Genomic DNA, 19,131 nt, shown 5'->3' with positions numbered 1-19,131 from the left:
ATTAAATTAAAAAATAAAATCATTATTTATTCAAATAAATTAATTAATATAATTAATTTTATAAACAAAATTTTCTTTTATAATATTATTTATTTATTACTATTTTTTAATTAATTTTATATTTAAATATATAAAAATTTAAAATTATCTAAGTATATAATCCTTAATTACATATATATAAATAATAATAATATATAACTATTATTTTTTCAAATTAAACTCTTACGAGTAAATTCTAGATTTTATGAGTTTACAATTTGCCAATAATTTTACGTAAACTCTCAATTTTGACAACTTTGATCCGGGTCGATCCCAAGTTTTTGGTTGCCCTAGTCCCCATTAGAAGAAAAAATAATGTCAGATTCTTTTTGTTACCCTAGTTTTTGATGAGATTTGAACCAATAACCAAATAAAAATTCTAAGTTATTATCTTCAACTATTATATATTTGACTAAATATCTCACTAATCAAAACAAATGGACTTTCCTAACCTGAGAGCTTTCCTGACTTAACCACATCAGCTGAAAAAATGATTAAAGGTGAGAAAAAAGAGAAACATTTATTATTTTTTCAACACGTCTTCCCCCCTCAAATCTTCTCCCCAATCATTTCTCTTAAATTTTATATCAATAAATTTTGAAAACAAATTACTTGACCTATGTTAATTATTTTGCTCCAAATATAAGAACTTGTAAAATAAAATAATCCACCAAACACAATAAAGCACATATCCTATAATTAGGAGCCTAAAATGACAAAACACAATACATACAACATTAAGAAAAGGAGCATCATAAACATGACAAAATGAAACTATCTAGCACATATACAGTGACAATTGTAAAACTACAGGGACAATCAAAATGAAGAACGAATGAAACTGTGCTATAATTAATTAGCTCAATAAAAGGAATTAAGACAATAATAACACTATTAGTAGTACTATTTGGTAGAGTGAATAGAATGAAGCTCCCATTGACCCTCCCCATCTATCAATCTCAACTCTTTTGAATGAAATGCTAACAGAGCAGGGCGCTGAAACCAATTAATCATTTTAAGAACAAATCAAAACATACAATATTATTATTTGAAAAGAAGGGACAATGATAAATGATTGAATAATGTTTTGAAAAGAAATGGACAATGATGATAACTGATTGAATAATGTCTCTCACCTGTGAAGAAGTCAAAACAGTGATGCCCATATCACATGCAAGCTGGTAAAGCTGTTCCTCAACATCAACACTTGTGGCACTGCAATATTATTATTATTATTATTATTACCAAATCACCAAAACAAAACAAATCATTCTCTCTTACTTGGTGCACTCGTCAAGGATGCCAAACTTGGGTTTGTGGAAAAACAACCGTGCCTTAAACAAACAAACAAAACCATGCGTCAAAACAAACATCATCATCATCAACACTCCTTCACTCACTCACTCACTCACTCACCATGCCTAATCTCTGTTGCTCTCCTAGAGATAAGATATCTTCCCAGTTCTTAGTAACATCAAATCCGCCTTCTCGATCCAATAGATACACTAGTTTTACATTCTCAAGGATGCTTCTCAACTGCACATCAAGCATCTTACTCTTCTCATCCAATGCACCTGTCCAAATTACAAAACCTTTCTAATTCTATTCCATATTCAAACGACCCAATTATATAACTCTCACCTTTTCCCTTAACAACATTATCCACTGCTTCCTTGCAGGAAAGTGGATAAATAACTTGATCCCTCAAGGTTCCTAAGCATGTATATGGCCGTTGAGGAATGTAGAAAACACCACACTTGCCTTCTCCATCAATTCCTTCGCTAGGTTTCTTTACTTTCCCGCTTACATTATTTCCCCAAAGCCCTCGCAGGACTCTGAAAACAGAGCTTTTTCCGCTTCCATTTGGCCCTTTACAATTTTTTGTCAGATCAACACATAAACAGAGGAAGAAGAAGGAATAAAATACTAACCAGTCACAAGTAAGCTTTTCCCAGGTTCTATATCGCAAGTTAATTTCCTAGCCAATACTTTTCTGCATGGACTAGTTATGTCTGCCTCCAAGAAGGAAATTATTTCATCCGACTTTGTACATGTTACAGTACCACAAACTGGAGTACCTAAAAAATGTCAATAACTTAAACAAATAAAAAGAAAAAAAATACAAGTTCATTTTGCTTCCTGAACTGCTTCAAAGGGCAGGATAGTTTTGCATAAAGAATTCATAAATGAAAAAGCGATTAGCAATTTTCCTTACTATGTTCTAACTAGACATCAAGGGTGAAGGAATGAAAGTATCTCCTGTAACAATTTATATCTCTTCCAGTTTCATTACCTTAATAGAAATTGAACATACAAACAATGGGACATTAAGAACCCATCTCACTTCTTCACTAGCCTTTAGATAATAATTTCAAAATATAATGAGTCAAAGACTCAAAATAGTAACTAACTGCAATTTGGTACTCATTTATCCAATCAATCTATGCATTTACTATTGAATTTTCTCAACAAAAAAAACTGCAACTTGTTTTCTTTCAAACACGAGAATTTCAAAGCATTTAGTTAGAATCTATTATGGAAGGATTTCATAAACTCAGAAGGATCCATACATTTTGATCAAGTAATTGGTTCCTGCAAGGTGCAAAATCTATTTACTGACAGGAAAAATTGTCTTGCTGGTAAAAAATGAAGGCAAGAGACTAACTACCTTTTTGTGAAATGTCAAAAAGCTCTTCCAGCTCAAAAATTCTACTGATACCTCCAGAAAGCTCAAGGACCTTTCTATGCAGTCCAAGGATGTCACCAAAAGCCAAAAAGCTTTGTGACACAATAGATGATAAAAATAGCAAAGCATGTGCCAATTCACCTGAATATTGTCATATATAAAAGGAAGTCTTCATCTTAGATCAAGCAAAATTGCAATATAAACACCATTGCTTTAATTAAGGTTACCTTGGGTGGAAGTCAATGATTTGTCCCCTTTGTGTTCCATAGCATACAAGAAGCTCAAACCCCAAGTGACATTATGTGGCAGTTGCTTAGTTATGAAGTCATCTAGTATATTGAAGAGCCATTTCCTCTTGAGTAGTGATATAGAATGATTAATAAGTTCTTTAAATCTTGAATCTATCACCTGCATTGTATGAAAAACAAAACCTAATCATAAGGAAATCTTTCTCTGCTGTAGGGGGGATGTTCTCTTCACTTTGGAAGTAAACTGGTGAAGTTATATGTACAAGGAATGACAAACCTCATATGGATTTTCCAAGGGACTAGAAGGGATGTTACATATCTTAGGCCTTGTTTGATTAAGGTTAATTAAAATAACCCCTTATTCCATCAATCAAATCATCAACTTTATTTTTATATATTTTAAATATTAGATATAAAGGACATTTTAGTCATTTAACCCAAATAATATTTTTTTACTTTTTCATCAAACAGTTTTCCCCCCAAAAAATTGGTTTATTTCAAAAACAGAAAGAAAAAGAAGCTAAATCAAACAAGCTCTTAGTTTCAATAATAATGCAAGATGAAAAAAAAGAGCCACATATATATTATACAAGAAACAGTATGTTGTGAGGCATATAGATAGACTTGTGACTTGTGAGAACATGAATGTCTCTAACTGTTGAGTCATTGTAGTTGAATCTGCTTCCTCTAACTTCCCCTATTGCGTACTCTCTATCTCTCTGACCCTAGATTCTTCTCGATGTGTAAAATGAATGTCCCAACTTAGACTTAGGAATAGTCTTCATAAATTGAGATTGAGTTATTTTAATTTTGTAACTAGGGTGTCGGGGCCAGCTTTCGACTAATCCATGGTGGAGGCTAGCACAACAACTCAATGTCATGCCCTCCCGCATAAATTTGGTGCTTTCAATGAGAATCGAACCTGAGCGTAGTAAACCTCTTGTCTAAGCCTCTTGCGACTGAGCTATACCCACAGTGGGTAAGAAGAGATAAGTAATTTTTAAGTGTTTACATTTGAGTTTATTAAGTATTCGGTTTATTTTTATAATTTTCATTGTTTATGTCAATAAGATGTATATTTTATTTCTCTCTGTTTTAACAAATATGTTATCCAGAAAGATGCTTTAAATCAGAAAAGTTTCTTTGAAACAAATGTAATATTACCATTAAGATAACTTACCATTTTCTCTCGAGCACCACCACCAAAGAAAGCAACAGATTCAGCATGTGCCTGCAACCTCTCATGCATGAACCTGAATTGTTTAAGAAATATGGCAGGTTAGGTTGACTTATCCACAACAAAAGCAATTAAAATAACACTATAACCAATGCATTTTTGTAAGTGCCAAGGATCTTGACACCCTCTTAAGCAATATCTCAATTTCTAATCTTGTGAATCAGTAAGAGTTCTTGTGCTTTAAGATAGATACCAGGCAGATATATAAAAAAAGAAGCAGCTGAATGAAGAAGAAGTACCTATATGTTCCTTCAAGTTGTTGTTCTTCACTGACGAGTTCGCCGAAATCAGGAGCAACACTCCTCAGAAAACCTAGACCTAATAACATATAAGCATATAAGATGGCAAGTCCCCTGTTACCAGTCAACAACTTCATTCTCCAAGTGAACCTATAGAGTTGCAACATTTGTCAAGTTAATATATAACAGGAGCCTTGAGCTAAACACATAAAAGCATGACCAGTAGCTTGCAGGTGTTCTCACCACAAAATGTCAACTGATGGCTTTACCATTCCACTTACAAGCCCTGACAAGTCCAAGGTCAATTTCTGTAGATCTTGAGTTATCCTTTGATCTGCATCTATTTGTTTGCTTGACATGTGAAGGACCTATGAAATAAGTTTAGAACACATTGTGAAAATTTATTACAATACAAATTCATTATACATAGCAGACTCAGAACAGGTCTGGAAGTGACCAAAGACCAAGTATTCAAGTAAAGGCACACATTCATTTTACTCATTAGTTGTGGTTGGCATGCCACATAAATTATTCTCGATTTCTTTCTTTTATTTTATGTAAACAAAGATGATATAATATCCTTCCATGCCTAATTGATTCTTACAAGATTTACAAGTTTAGGATTTATCAGGAAAATCAGTAATGTAGAAATTATTAAGCCCATAAGCTTAATGCAAGTGATTTCACTTTTCTAAGGTTGTTTTGAAAAAGTGAGATTCTTTTTCATGGATTACGTAAACACGAAAGTCGCATCTACCATTGGAAAATCAAACCATTATAAAACAAGTGATGTCATTGTTGTCATAAGTTAATCAAAGAACTCAAAGCTTTAAATCAAAGGAGTTGAGGTCAACTTGGAGTTAATTCTATAAGCGGATGCTTCAAGAGCATGACCAGGCTTGGAACTCTATAACATGTACCAAAATATTTTGAGAATTTGTAGTTTTGGAAGGTTTAAATTTTCTATATGCTAGTGTACTCTTCTGAACTAGCATTTGTAGCTGAATGGTTATCCAAACTACCTACACAAAAATCTCAGGTTAAAGGGATCTTAAACCAACAACAAGGCATTTAAAAAGATAAGCAACTAAAGATTGCGCTGACAAATGTGCAGGAAGTGCTTCAATACCTTGTAATAAGCATGATTTTTTAAGTAAGTCTTCAGAAAATGTTGAGTTAAATGAATCCTCCAACCAAGAGAAATATTGGCTGTCAAGTACCTTCAAAAAGGAAATGCCAAGATAGCTTTTAAACAACGGAACAAAAGAAAGAGTAAGAAGCTTATTAGGTTTGAGGGGAAAAGATTTGAACAATTTGATATCTTCAACAAAGCAAATAGTTGAAGTTTGTGCCAATACCTCAAAGAAGGTGCAATGAAAGAAGATGCCATACTCTGGGCGATACTAACAGCAACCAGTCGAATGAATGCATTACTATCTTGCCGCAGAACATATTTTACAGATGTCCCTGTGAAAAATTAAAGCACTTAAAACTGTAAGGACCTCACATCCCTCTTGAAATTCATCACCAAGATTTGTAATTATAAAGGAAAGGAAACCAAATCAGAAAAAATAAATGTCGATAAAAAGAACTACCATTTAGAGAAGCGGTGCGATCAGATATCCAAGTTCTTGACATCACAAGCGCAACAAGTGCTAGCAATTGCATCCCCTCTGTGCGGTGCATTGTAGGCACCTAATCAATAGGAGTTATGATTTAAAGTCAACATGACAATCTTTGATGAAATAAAACATAGGAAGACTGATGCAAATGGACAATGAAGGGTGACACATTATTTCTCACTAGACCACCTTTAGGACAGAACACCAGAATGAAGTAAGCTGACATGGAATAAACTAAATACAAAATTCTTGAACATGACATTATCACTATGCAAGCAGAATTTTTCTCTTTTCTCAGTAGGAAGACTGTTTATTATTGTCTTAAATGAGATTAACAAACCAAATTTCTCAAATATTCTTATGATGCATGTACAAATTTTGAAGAGAGGAGATTTTCATATATTTGAAATTATTAAACTATTACAAAGAAGCTACAATTTATATAGGCAATACTAGAAGAAAGTAAACAAATGCTAAAACAACTTTGTAGATAAATATAAACGCTCTTTTGTTGGAAACGCAAACAACCACTTTCTTGGAAAGAGCCAAGTTTGTTAATTCCACATTTCCCCAAACTAGGCGGAAATATTACTTCTTGTGGTATGTTGGATTAAGGCACAAGTCAAGAGAAGTTGAATTGACGGCCAAATTGGGTTTACACATGAATTTTATGTCAAATATAAGGGCATAACATCGAAACCCGAACTTCATTTGGGTGAAGTATATAGACTATATTGTCAAACAATGGTCCCACAACTTTTTCTCTGGAGCTTGGTGATGCTTACTTTTATAGCATTACAAAAACATGAAGTGCGTTCATTTCGAACAATTAAACAAGCATAAAAGGAACTAAAGATACATAAAATTTAGAATCCAATCAACTCAAAACAATCTCTTCCAATTCAGATTCCTCATTTCTTAATTGAGGCAAGGGTGTGACCGAAGGGGGTGTCAACAGTAAGGTAAAAACAACAAGAATTCCACAGGCATCTTTGACAAAGCATGAAGATGCTTTATGGAAGAATAGAACACATTAGTAAGACTATAAACATATTTCTTTGACATAGGAGGAAAAGGAGCAAGAAAAATATCAGTCACTTACCAAAACCTTAACCATGGAAGCTATTCTCAGTGGCAGAAGCTTCACAGATGTTTGGAACTGTGGAGTTACAGTTAATGGAACATCATGATCCATCATGGGAGATGAAGATATCAATTCTGTCATGTAAGCTCTTGACTTTGAAACGGGGGAAGCTGAATCCTAGACATGAGAATACAACCAAGATATAATGACATCTGAATAATATGCATATGATCGAATGTAGACTATATGGAAGTCCTTGATCCTTTTTGTACCTTCTCACCATTAGAGAATGCAAGTTCTACTGTCACTGCATCATTGTGGCGGTCTGTCTCTAATAATTTCAGTGTCCTGAATCCAGTGTTGCTAAGAATAGGAGAAACCCCTCTGAAAATTCAAAAAAGAATTAGTAAAATATCTGGAATTAGTGTGAACTAAATGTATTTGGATTTTTAAAGTCCAACCTCTTCTCATGAATATTCCAGCCCCCTTCACCATCCAATGACAAAACCACTTCATGAAAGGCAACCATTGCAGGACGATGAGATATAGTAATGCAAGAGGTCCCCATGGCTCGTACTTTGGCACAAAATCGTTCCTCCATATCATTTGTCACAGCACTGGTGCATTCATCAAGGATAGCAAATTTTGGTTTGTGATAGAATAGTCTGGCCATGCCCAACCGTTGTTGTTCTCCTAGAGATAACTCATCCCCCCAATTTACCTCCTTTTCAGATGGGTAACGATCAAGCAGGTACTCAAGATCAACCTGGTACAACAAAATAAATAATTCAAAATGTTGTTTACAACCAAAATGTTGATAGGTTCTCATAGATGGTACAATCAAACAAATATGTTAATAGGTGCTCCTAAATGGTTAAATACATGCTTAGTAAGAAGATAAAATTATAAAACACTCACCTTTTTTAGTAGTTTCACCATCTCACCATGTGTCAGTTGCTCAAACTCTTGATCTGCACTAAGAGGATAAATTAACTGATCACGAAGTGTTCCAACAGTTGTATATGGTCGTTGTGGCACGTAGAAAATTTCTTTGTTGAGATCAGAGCCAATTCCTGGTTTCACTATGTTGCCGGACACCATAGGCCAGAGTCCTCCTAAAACTCTGAAAAGTGAGCTTTTTCCGCTCCCATTTGGGCCTACAAAAATACAAAACCTAATCAGCTGTTTTCGGACACATATGAGGCATCAGAAAGTATCAAAATTATAAATATAAGCAATTTGGGAAGAGAAGAAGTTAAGGTTGTCAGCACTAAGAAAGCTTGTAAATTCATATGGTGCTTCTGAATTCTATCTACATGGCATATTTTCTGAGAAGTCTAAGCCAAGTTTCAAGACTAGTCCATGTAGACTATGATATGTTCAGGAAAGTTAATTATAATCTTATTCTCACCCATATCACCAAAATCAGCTCTTACAACCCCAAAAAAGGTGAATACCCTCTATTAGAGAAGTTCGATACAGAAAATACAACTGAGCCCAATTTTGTTAAGGGTGATGTAATGGGAATCATTAGCAACTTAATTTCTATGGTTTGAGGAAAATTTACCTGTAATCAAAAGATTGGAACCTAATTCAACTTTTAGAGTCAAATCCTCCACTAGAACGTTACCAGTCGGAGTAACAACCTGAAAACATGATCCAGCCAGAAACCTCAGCATGATAATCAATTATAATCTCACAACAGGCTAAGGAGCTGTGGAATTCTTCCAATTACCTTGACTTCATTGAATTCAATATAATTTGCTTCACTAACAACTTTCTTATTTCCCTTTCTAAGTAGAGAGGGAGCATCTTGAACACTCAGCTCTCTAGATATAACCATGAGCTCACGAATACGATCAGCATATCCACTGCAAATTTCAGTTAAAAGTGAAAAATGAACAAATGAGAGAAGTAGCTATGAATTATGTAAAATTATATGATTCTTCCTATATTTTTATTGATAAACTATTACAACGAGTATACAATTTATAGGCAACATTATAGAAGAAATTTAATAAATGAAAACCCTTTTGTTGCAAAGCATTTTTAAAAAAAATACATAAAGCTTAACACAAAAGTGAAAAAGAAACGATAGGAACTTGGTCTCGAGTATCTACCATTATACACACAATTATTAGACATATTATCCTCTAAATGGAAATTTTCTTCTTCTGTATGTAAAACGGGAATAAATAAATCAATAAAATTGTGCAAAGCTTCATGAAATGCTTCAAATGACTCTCAGTGATAAAGGAGGTAAGGATGCAAAGAGTGTTAGGAGGTTTGCCTAGAAACAGTTACCCTTGAAAGGTGTGTAATCAACTTCCTGGATAAACATAAATGAATATTTGTGAAAGACGAGCAATTCCAAATCACTTTCTGGACAGGAAAAATGTGTGATTCAGAATGGGTCTTTTGATATTTTTACACTCCCCTCTAGCTAGGTGGTAAATTCCAACATAAACAAGGAGGCCAAGAAGATCTTCATTCAACTAAAACTGAGTGGCTTTAAGACAATCATCGAAAAAATGGTACATATCAAAATTCAAGCATAGTGATGCAGTGGAGTGTCTGCAGAATGGCGACTGCTGAATTGACACAATTAATGCTGAAGTTTTTGTCGGAGTATATACAGATGTGATGCCAAAATATTTTTGAATGTTTGATACTTCGGCTCAAATCTGTGGGCCAGTTTGAGATGCCCTACCTCCAAAGAAGATACATTTGGAAAGAAATCAACTTTTGTGTTAGAGGCCAATGCAAGAATTGGAAGAAAAGTCTGTATTTTTTTAGGAATTGGATGCTTTGCAAGGAATGAGAACTCGAGAAGGATGACATCCTTATGGCGACATAAAAGATGAAGGCTTTGTTTTGTTTTTGAAAGAAATTTGATTTGAATATTTGGTTTTGTTTTGCATTCAAGTTTGTGCCCAATTGTTTTGGGCTGCTTTCTTTTTAATGTAAATAACTCTTATATATATATATATAAAATGGTTTGCCGTTTTCCCAAAAATAAAAAGTAATACAACAGTAATATGTCTGTAAGGAAATAAAACTAAATATGGAAAGAAGAATGTATTTACAAGTTTAAGTTTTATTTAATGAGTCAAGTGATCAACTGAGTCACGTTACCAAATATGCATATGCGTTGGAATTTAAGAATAATTCAAACTTCAATACTTCTACTTATATACATATATAGGTGTGTACACACTTTTTTTAAATAGACTTGGGCTGAGCTTTAATGAAAGTAGGGTTGTAGTTGGTTGAAGCTTTTACAATATTGTGGTGTATAAATGTTATGGGGGCTTGTCCAATTAATGACTAGTAGATGAAATTTAAAAAAAATAGGTGTCTACACTCAATTCACACCATGAGACAAGGTATACCAATTCTATGATTTTCCTAGCTTTTTATGTTATACATGTCAGGTTAGAAAGCATTCTACTTGTATGAACAGTTGCATGACTTCATAGGCTAAACCTTCTCTAAAATTACATCTTAATATGTCAGCACTTTTAAAGGATACGAGAAATACCTTAGTTGATTAAGTCTTTTTGAACTCGTAAAAAGCATTCCAAGTGATTGAAACAGTGATATGACAACGCTTGTATGGTATCTTAGATTGCTCAACATCTCTGCTCGTCCCAAGGTTGAATTGTCAGGTCTTAAATGACCAGCAAAGAAAGGCTCAATTATCAGTATGACAGCTACAGTAGCACCAAGGTACTTGAAAAAGAAATCCTGGACCATCCCAAACCACCAATGGTCATGAAGAACAACTCTTATGTGCTCAACAAGATTCCTAAATTTTCCCTGAATGTGAGTTTCTTCTCTAACTTCACCCCCATAAAAGGCTATGCTCTCTGCATGGTTCCTCAATCTTGTGTGTAGCTGCCTATACTCCCCTTCCAGCTGTTGTCCTTTGGAGGTAAGCTTCCCAAAGGAAGGAGAAATCTTTTTCATTAATCCCCCTGCTGTAATTATATAGCCCTGCATAGTCAAATGTTACAAGTTAAAGCTGGATCATTATCACCCACCCCTTTTGTAAGATAAATTCTGACAATAAATTTCAAGTATTACACCAGCACAGGAAACAACCAACAGCTCCATAGCTTAAAGTACGAGACATACCAACATCCAGAAAATATATTTTGGGCTGGCATATGAACACAGACGCCATGAGTACATCAAACAATCAGTAGCTGCTGCAAGGTCATCTTGAAGAAGGTCACTGAACTCTGAACAAAAGCTTGGAATATCACTTGCAATTCTTTGCTCCGGATTAGTTATCCGACCATCAACGCGAGTAATTTTGTAATACACCATATTCTGCAAACAAAGCAAATAAACAGGGTGGATGACATAGCTTAAATAAAAGAAAAGTTAGATGACACCTTTATAGGAGATCTATATAGTAAAGTTGAGAGTAATTAGGCAAGCTAGATCAAGAAAGAAATTTGTTGTAAAGGACTTATTATATCTTTGTTTCTTCATTAGGAAATTTGATATTGATTCAAGAAATAGGTGACAACCACCCAACATGAAATGCTTACGCACCAAACTTCAAGCTCCAATTGGATGGTGATACAGTTTGATGGAAAGATGCATAGGGTGAAAAGAATGCAGTTATCAGGGACTGCAAACTAAAAGTGGAGCTTCTGTTGAATAGACAAAGACATCTAATAACAAAAGAGTGCAGTTGCTGTTGAATACCCAAATATCCCTCTCATATACTCACCGCATTTGTTCATTTCAAGAAATAGTAAGCTTGTACACAATAAGTTACCCTGTAATATTTTTAAATAATTAAATCTAATTCATTGTTAATATTGTATATTTTTTTGATGCAAAACAGAGAGAGACAAAGACAGTGAGATTCAGCAGTAATAAAATTAATTGAGGGTCTCATTTGATTTGGCCTCTTAAGGTGCAAGTTCGGTATTTGATCAATCAGAGAGCTAGGATATTTGGTAAGAAATTGTTATAAGATAAATATGAGGGTTAGATAAACTAACCCTTAAATAAGTTGTAAAGGCAAGACGCATCAGCAAGTTAAATAGGCTGTGTAACAACATATTATTACCTACGGCTTATGTGGCATTAGTAGTTACAATATATAACCGCGAGTTGGCAGGAAAAATAAGAAAATCAGTCGTTCATATGAGATGGGTGTGGCTGAAGGCTGGAACTAACAATTCATTTGAAACATTAAGTTTCCCTCTCAAGGTCCTTCCTCCTCTCTACTTTCCTACTTAGATTTCATATATCTCTTCTAACTCATATCTATAATTGTAGATGACCACTACAATTTCATCCTCTTTTCGATCTCATTCTATTGTTCGTGTGCTGTTACTACAAGGTAATTCTACACTTGGAATCTAGGTTACTGTTCTTATATTTTCTCAGTACATCAGAAATCTTTATCTTTTTGTAGTCATATATTATATATTTGTTTTGGATAAATGATTTATTAATGTGCGATGTTTTTAGCAAAAATGTTATAAAAGGTTTTATGAGAATTTGTACCAAGAATATAATCTATAGCATGACAAAGTGGTTTCATGTCAGTTTATCATAAATGATTTGAAATGACTAAGTGACATATTTTATAGTTGGCTCAAGGAATAATCGTCAAATGACTCAGGTGGTTGAACTTATTTTTTCTCTAGACATGATTTAGTACTCTTTGGATCTAGTTGTTGTTTGATAACATATATGCCAATACATGATTTATTCTTTATTGATGGCTTGTGAGTCAACAAAGATTTATTTCTCTGTCAATGGCTAATGTGGGTGGCCAAAGATTTCTTTGTCCATGACTTCTAAGTTATCAAAGCTAATATTATCTTGATGCTAGAGCTATTATGAAATGAAATTATTTTGAGACGGTTACAATTGATTACACCATTTTTTTACATTGCTTTATATCATTACGTCCTTCAGCTATTTAAAAAGATGTTGATTTCTTACTAGGAGTCTCGCTCATCCCACATTATGTAATTTCCTTTCAGATAATTAGGACTAGTAAGGAGTATAAAGTATTATGATTTATCTTTTCTAGACCTGAATTTCATTTTTTGTTAAATTACTTGCAGAACATCAAACAATTGATTGAAATAAAATAGATCTAGAGAAGATTAATAAAAAACAAAGCATAAAGTTGTAATTTGTAAATGTAATGCATGTCAAGACTTAATATATTAATCATATAATACATAACGATATCAAATATGAAAACAACCATTTTTGTTTAAAAACCATTTGTTAAGGAAACATTCATTAAATATAGGTTGCTTAGGAGATTATTCTGCTTTCGAATAAATCAGAAGACATACTGATCTAATTAATATAGATGTTGATGCAGATCAGATTAAAATACTAAAATAAAGTCAGAAATGACATTAAGAAATGAAAAGATTAGATTTTTAGAAAAGCTTAGATATCGAATAGAGTAAAGGGGAAAGACAATAGATTTGAGAAGGAAAAGAAAAGACCTAATGTAACAATTTAGGGCAGTAGTCTAGGAAGAATTAGGAACATCATAAGCAGGCTGAGAATTTCAGGAAGTTTGCTAAATAAGCAAAAAAACAGAAGGTTGTGAATGTGAGTTTCTAATCAAGGTTTAAGATTCTCTTCATGGAGACAGCAAAAAACATATCTACCTGCTAAAGATTTTGGAAAGAAATGTTAATGGTTGAACATGATACATCTTGCAAATAGATGGTAAAAATGCCATCTTCAGGTGAAAGCAAAATCAACATAAAGAAAAAACAGAAACTAAAACTTAACAGGAAAATCATGCAGGAACTAAATGGTAGAAGTAATTAGTATAAAGAAGTGAGTAGAAAATGAAATAATATAAGAAACCTGAAAATAACGTGCATGGACGACTCTTGTCAAAATCTTTCTGAAGCGCAAACTTAAGGAACCTGTTAAGTACTTGGATGTAGAAAGCAAGGTCGACTGAAGAAAACATAGCGCAAGATTTTCGAGAATCAGAAGGGAAAACGTCGAAAAGCGTTGAAGAAATGCAGCACGGAATAGAAACCCCTGCACTTTTGCCAGCCTATTGCTTAAAACTGTTCGTAGTACCTGCAAATCATATCAAACGAATTGATATAATAATTCCATGTTTCATTTTATTCAGCTATGACCTTAAAGTTTTGAATGCCTGATTAAACTTTTGAATACATTTTGGGAAAACTTATGTTAAATATTTTAAACATTATTTAATTAGATATATATTTACAAATTTATTTACTTACTTTTCATCTAAATTCATATTTAAACTCAAATTTAACTTCAGAAAATGTTTATAAGAGTAATCTCACACTTCATAAAATGTGAAAGTGCACAAATACTTGCAAAATATTGGCAAAGGGAAGTTTGTATTAGTATGCCTCTATTTATTCTCACTTGCACATTTATTCTACTTTTAGGTTAAGTACATAGTTAAAAAAAAATTAATCAATTTAACCAAACTTTTGATAGACTCAAACTAAAACTAAAGAAAATGAGGCTTTCAAGTTTCACCTATTTTTTTCTCTATTAGAGGAGGATAAAATCATGATTTATTAATGACCGCATTAGATGTAATATAAGAATTTAGAATAAATGTATAACTTAAATATCTAAGTTATTGAGATTATTGATGCAATTTTGAGCAATTTTGAACAATTTTGAGTTTTATTTTTTTAATAATGAATTATTTGATTTGATTTTTAACATGAAAATTATCATATATATATATATATATATATATATATATTTTCTTATAATTTGTACATATTTTTTTTACTATTTTAGATGATCAATTAAATTGCAAATAGTTGGTATAAATTATTTCGACACTTTATATTCATTTGTTCGACTTGTTCTATTTTAATCTTCATGGTTTATAAACTCAAATTATTTCGTTCACTTGTTTGTATTAATTTGGTAGATTTTATTTATATTATTTATTAATTCATTATTTATATATAACTCTCAATTATATAAGAATTATTTATTTATTTAAAAAAAATTATTATTTCTTTTATTATTAATTTATACACTAGAATAAAAATATTAAAGATCACAATGATTTAATTTACTAAATCATTTATATTGTAAATTAAAATAATTATTAGTATGAATAAAAGTATTATTCTCTTTTGATATAGGGTTATTTGAGTGGTCAAATAATATTATTTGATTTTCTTTTTATCATAAAATAGATACTTTTAATAATGGAGTGAAATGAAAATAAATAACTTTAATAATTGATATTTTATTTAGCTTTATAAAGGAATAGAAAATTAAGAATATTGGGATTGATAGGACGTTGGGTTTGAGGATAATTTGATTTAATTAATCCAAATAATCCGCATCAATTTACCCCATATATACTCACCAATATTGTTTTGAGTTTCCCAAAATACTTGGATAATATGTTTGTCTTAATTTTATAATAAATCAAATTAGATATTAAATTGATTTTTAGAATAATTGGATTACGGGTAGGGGTGTTCATCGGTTCGGTTTTCGGGTTATTCGAGTTTTCGGTTCGGGTTCTTCGAATTTTTATATTTTTTAAGCAAATTCGAAAACCGAACCGATTTGAATAAATTCGAATTCGGTCGGATATTCGGTTTAGACCAAATATAGAACATCACATACCCATAAGATAATTTTTTTAAAAAGAGTTAACAAAATAAATAAGTTGTTAAAGAGATCTTATCTATTTAAATTATAAAAAACTATAAATCACGCAAACTTAGCTTAACGCTAATATATATTCGACAATTAATCGACGAAAGTAAAATAGTATCGTCGACGACAATATATGGCGGTTGAGACGTGTTGACAACTAGAGAAATGAGAAAATGAATTAAGGATTATGGATTTAATGTGGGAAAATGAATTAGGGATTATGGATTTAATGTAGGGATCTAGTAGGAGGTCTATGATAATTTAATATATGTAATAAGTTATATAATATATAATAAAAATAAATAATAAAAATGAATTCGGTTTTCGGTTTGGTTTTCGAGTTGAAACCTAAACTCGAAAACCAAACCGAAAACCGTATTTGAATTCGAATCGGTTTAAAATTCGATTCGAAAACCGAAAATGTATTTCGAATTCGGTTTATTCGAATTCGGTGAATTCGAATTCGGTCGGATATTCGGTTCAGACCAAATATTGAACACCCCTAATTACGGGTAGAATTTAATCACTCCCAAACAAGCTATTATGACAGCATGACAAATCAATTCAAAATTTAAAAACATAATATTTTTTTTTATATAGAAACAGATTTGACAAACAAATAATATTTGTATTTCCCTGTAGGTATGAAGTTTCCTGGAAATGTTATAGGAGGAAGGACCAGTTTCAGCCTCATTTGGCAGAAAAAATAAATAAAGGCTAAACATAACAAACCACTAAAGTCCAAAATTTAGTTGATAATTTTTAAATAAATTATTAAATCATTCTTAACTATCAAATCATTTTCATTTATTAACTATATTATTGAAATTCCCTAATTCATATAAATATTATTCTGTAAATATCTTATTCTATGTTTGTCCATCACAAAAGTCAACTTGTGTGAGCATTTGTCATAAAGGAAACACAAGTCCTAGTATTGTTATCCATGTCATAAGGGAATGATATCAAGAAGTTATCTTATTCTATGTTTGCATTTAGTTCATTTTTTTCAAAAAAGCAAAGAAGTTACTAGACTAGTAGGGACAGACACATTACAAAACATGCTATTTAATAATACTGCAAAGAGAAACCATAAAGGAATTGCTGAATAACATAAGCTAATTAGGAAACTTACCACAATGCCCACTAAGGCTAGAAGGTCTCTTGCACCCATCTGGCCTATGTGAGATACAAGAATGGCAGCTAAAACTCTAACTGATTTCAATCCGTTCTTCCTTTTCCGCTTGCTTTGCTTTAACTTGTTATCATTAACATCCTCCACCTCCAATTCTTGTTTATTCTTATTCGGAAGCCAATAACAGATACTAAAAGGATTAGAATTTATATCATAGTGCCTTGATTGCACATATGCAGCCATTCCTCCAGCAGCAAAAACACCAGTTACAAGAAATAAGGATTTCCTGTAGAAAGCAAAGGAAAGTCCAGAATCAAATGGCTGATCGATCGATGAGTAAAAAGACTAAAATAAAAAGAAAGTGAAGAAATGTGATCATGCAGTTTATAGTCTCACCATAGCAAGGAATGTGACATGCTTAAAACATAATTTGCAAAAGTATCAAAGCAACCAAAGCATTGTTTGATGAAGGGTCATTTAGATTTTAATCTAAATAATCTCATCATCAACTAAAATACAAAATTACTCCAAATAATTCACTTTTTAATCTAACAAACTAATAAAAGGGGCAATCCCATCCATCAAAAAGGTCAAGCAAAGAGGCCATTGATATGAAATCTAACATAGTAAAATGGGCAGCAAAATATTGGTACAGGCTTTTCATCATCCAAATAATATGATGAAATATCACAATTAAGAAGTAAAATTATTACAAGCATAAGCAAAAAAACATCTGTTTTTCATAAAGTAATAAGACTAAACTACATTAAAGCATGCAGCAAATATAAATGCATGGAATTTCTTTGTAGAGACACAATAAGAAGAATGTAAAATGTTAGCAAAAAACAACACCGCAATCAATTAATACCTTCTTGAGGTCAAGAGATCTTGACCAAGTTTGGTTAGCTGTAATAGCTGAAGTGATGTCATGATTGAAGATACAGGTCAACAGGTTTGATCTATTATCTGCAACAATTTATATATATATATTAAAGAACCTGTTGAATCGCATTAAGCTAATACAAAGGAGATCAAATCATAAGATAACATTGATTATGTAAAAAAACCGCATATTCAATATCAATTCACCAAAGTTCACAGCATTTGAAAGCAGCGTTCAACCAAAGACGGAAACAAGGAGCTATATATTCATTATCAACTAGTCAGGCTAGAGAACTTTGTGATGAAGTAACCTACTGTTATTTGTGATTCAAAGCAACGTTGTAATCGAAAAATGATTTCGCTAATATTTCAATCCATCATAATTCACTCTGTCCAAAACATGGATGCATTTCCGATTGCTTTCTCAAACGAAGAATCCAAATTCTAACAAGTCGTACTTACTTGATCGTCAACTTAAAGGCGAAACTGCTTCGCCGGTCCCTCAAACGATTGAAACTGAGTTACGATTCTGCTGGTAGGAGAAAGAAGGCAGCAAAAGTTCGTCTAACATCTGCAATCATAGTTGATCAGCGATTCTGAAAATTGCAATCAAGCAAACAATGGATGTAGAATGTTAATCATTAATTCATCCGTGTGAAGTACAACTGTATCACGATTCACACATAAGGATGATCTTAGAGAGAGAGAGAGAGAGGTAAAATGGGGAAAGATAACTAAGCAAATCGCTAACAATCAAATGGCGTTACCATATGTGTATATATATATATCAATTTCTGGCGTTTTATTGAGCGTTACGTTTACACTCGCATATTTTGTCATCACATTAAAACAATCCATTTATTTATTTATTTAGCTTCCGGCTTGGCTTGGAAGCTGATAAAACAGCGTCAGCAGAAAAAGCATATCCGTGCCTAAAGCTGGTTGGTCATCCACAAGAGCGCGGGAACCTTTTTATTTTTATTTAATAATTTTTTTTTAATCTTGAAAATCTCAACTGAAATAGATTCTCAGTAGCAACAGTATATAAATATTTTTAGCCTTTACGTGAGGTATTAGGTTTGAGTCCGTCAAACGACAAATTCTACGATTGGTTAAATTGTTAAGTGTGTTATAGAATATGTGTTTAACCCTTTTGTGACCACATTTTACCCCACTAAAGTAACCCAGTGGTAAGAGTCAACTTAAGAGATTAAAATGTCATAAGTTTGATTTCATTTGAAAACGCTTTGAATTTAAGCGAA

General features: G+C 32.4%; 1 protein-coding gene across 1 annotated transcript; it reads right to left on the bottom strand.

Moving 5' to 3' along the window:
* Positions 1 to 695: 695 nt before the first annotated feature.
* LOC124930700 (ABC transporter D family member 1-like) lies at positions 696 to 17,918 on the bottom strand. The gene is made up of 25 exons (XM_047471041.1): positions 17,856 to 17,918; positions 16,988 to 17,273; positions 14,029 to 14,253; positions 11,293 to 11,490; positions 10,697 to 11,151; positions 8,891 to 9,026; positions 8,723 to 8,801; positions 8,074 to 8,312; positions 7,617 to 7,921; positions 7,428 to 7,539; positions 7,174 to 7,332; positions 6,045 to 6,144; positions 5,808 to 5,916; positions 5,579 to 5,669; positions 4,693 to 4,817; positions 4,450 to 4,599; positions 4,154 to 4,226; positions 2,953 to 3,133; positions 2,708 to 2,866; positions 1,971 to 2,117; positions 1,681 to 1,908; positions 1,456 to 1,613; positions 1,321 to 1,373; positions 1,176 to 1,254; positions 696 to 1,035 (listed from the first exon to the last, which is right to left on the bottom strand). The coding sequence occupies exons 1-25, from the start codon at positions 17,915 to 17,917 to the stop codon at positions 943 to 945; spliced, it is 4,002 nt and encodes a 1,333-aa protein (XP_047326997.1). The 5' UTR covers position 17,918; the 3' UTR covers positions 696 to 942.
* Positions 17,919 to 19,131: the final 1,213 nt, after the last annotated feature.

Source organism: Impatiens glandulifera, chromosome 3, assembly GCF_907164915.1.
Source record: "Impatiens glandulifera chromosome 3, dImpGla2.1, whole genome shotgun sequence".
Lineage (NCBI taxonomy): Eukaryota > Viridiplantae > Streptophyta > Magnoliopsida > Ericales > Balsaminaceae > Impatiens > Impatiens glandulifera.
This window is presented reverse-complemented; position numbering and strand designations above follow the sequence as displayed.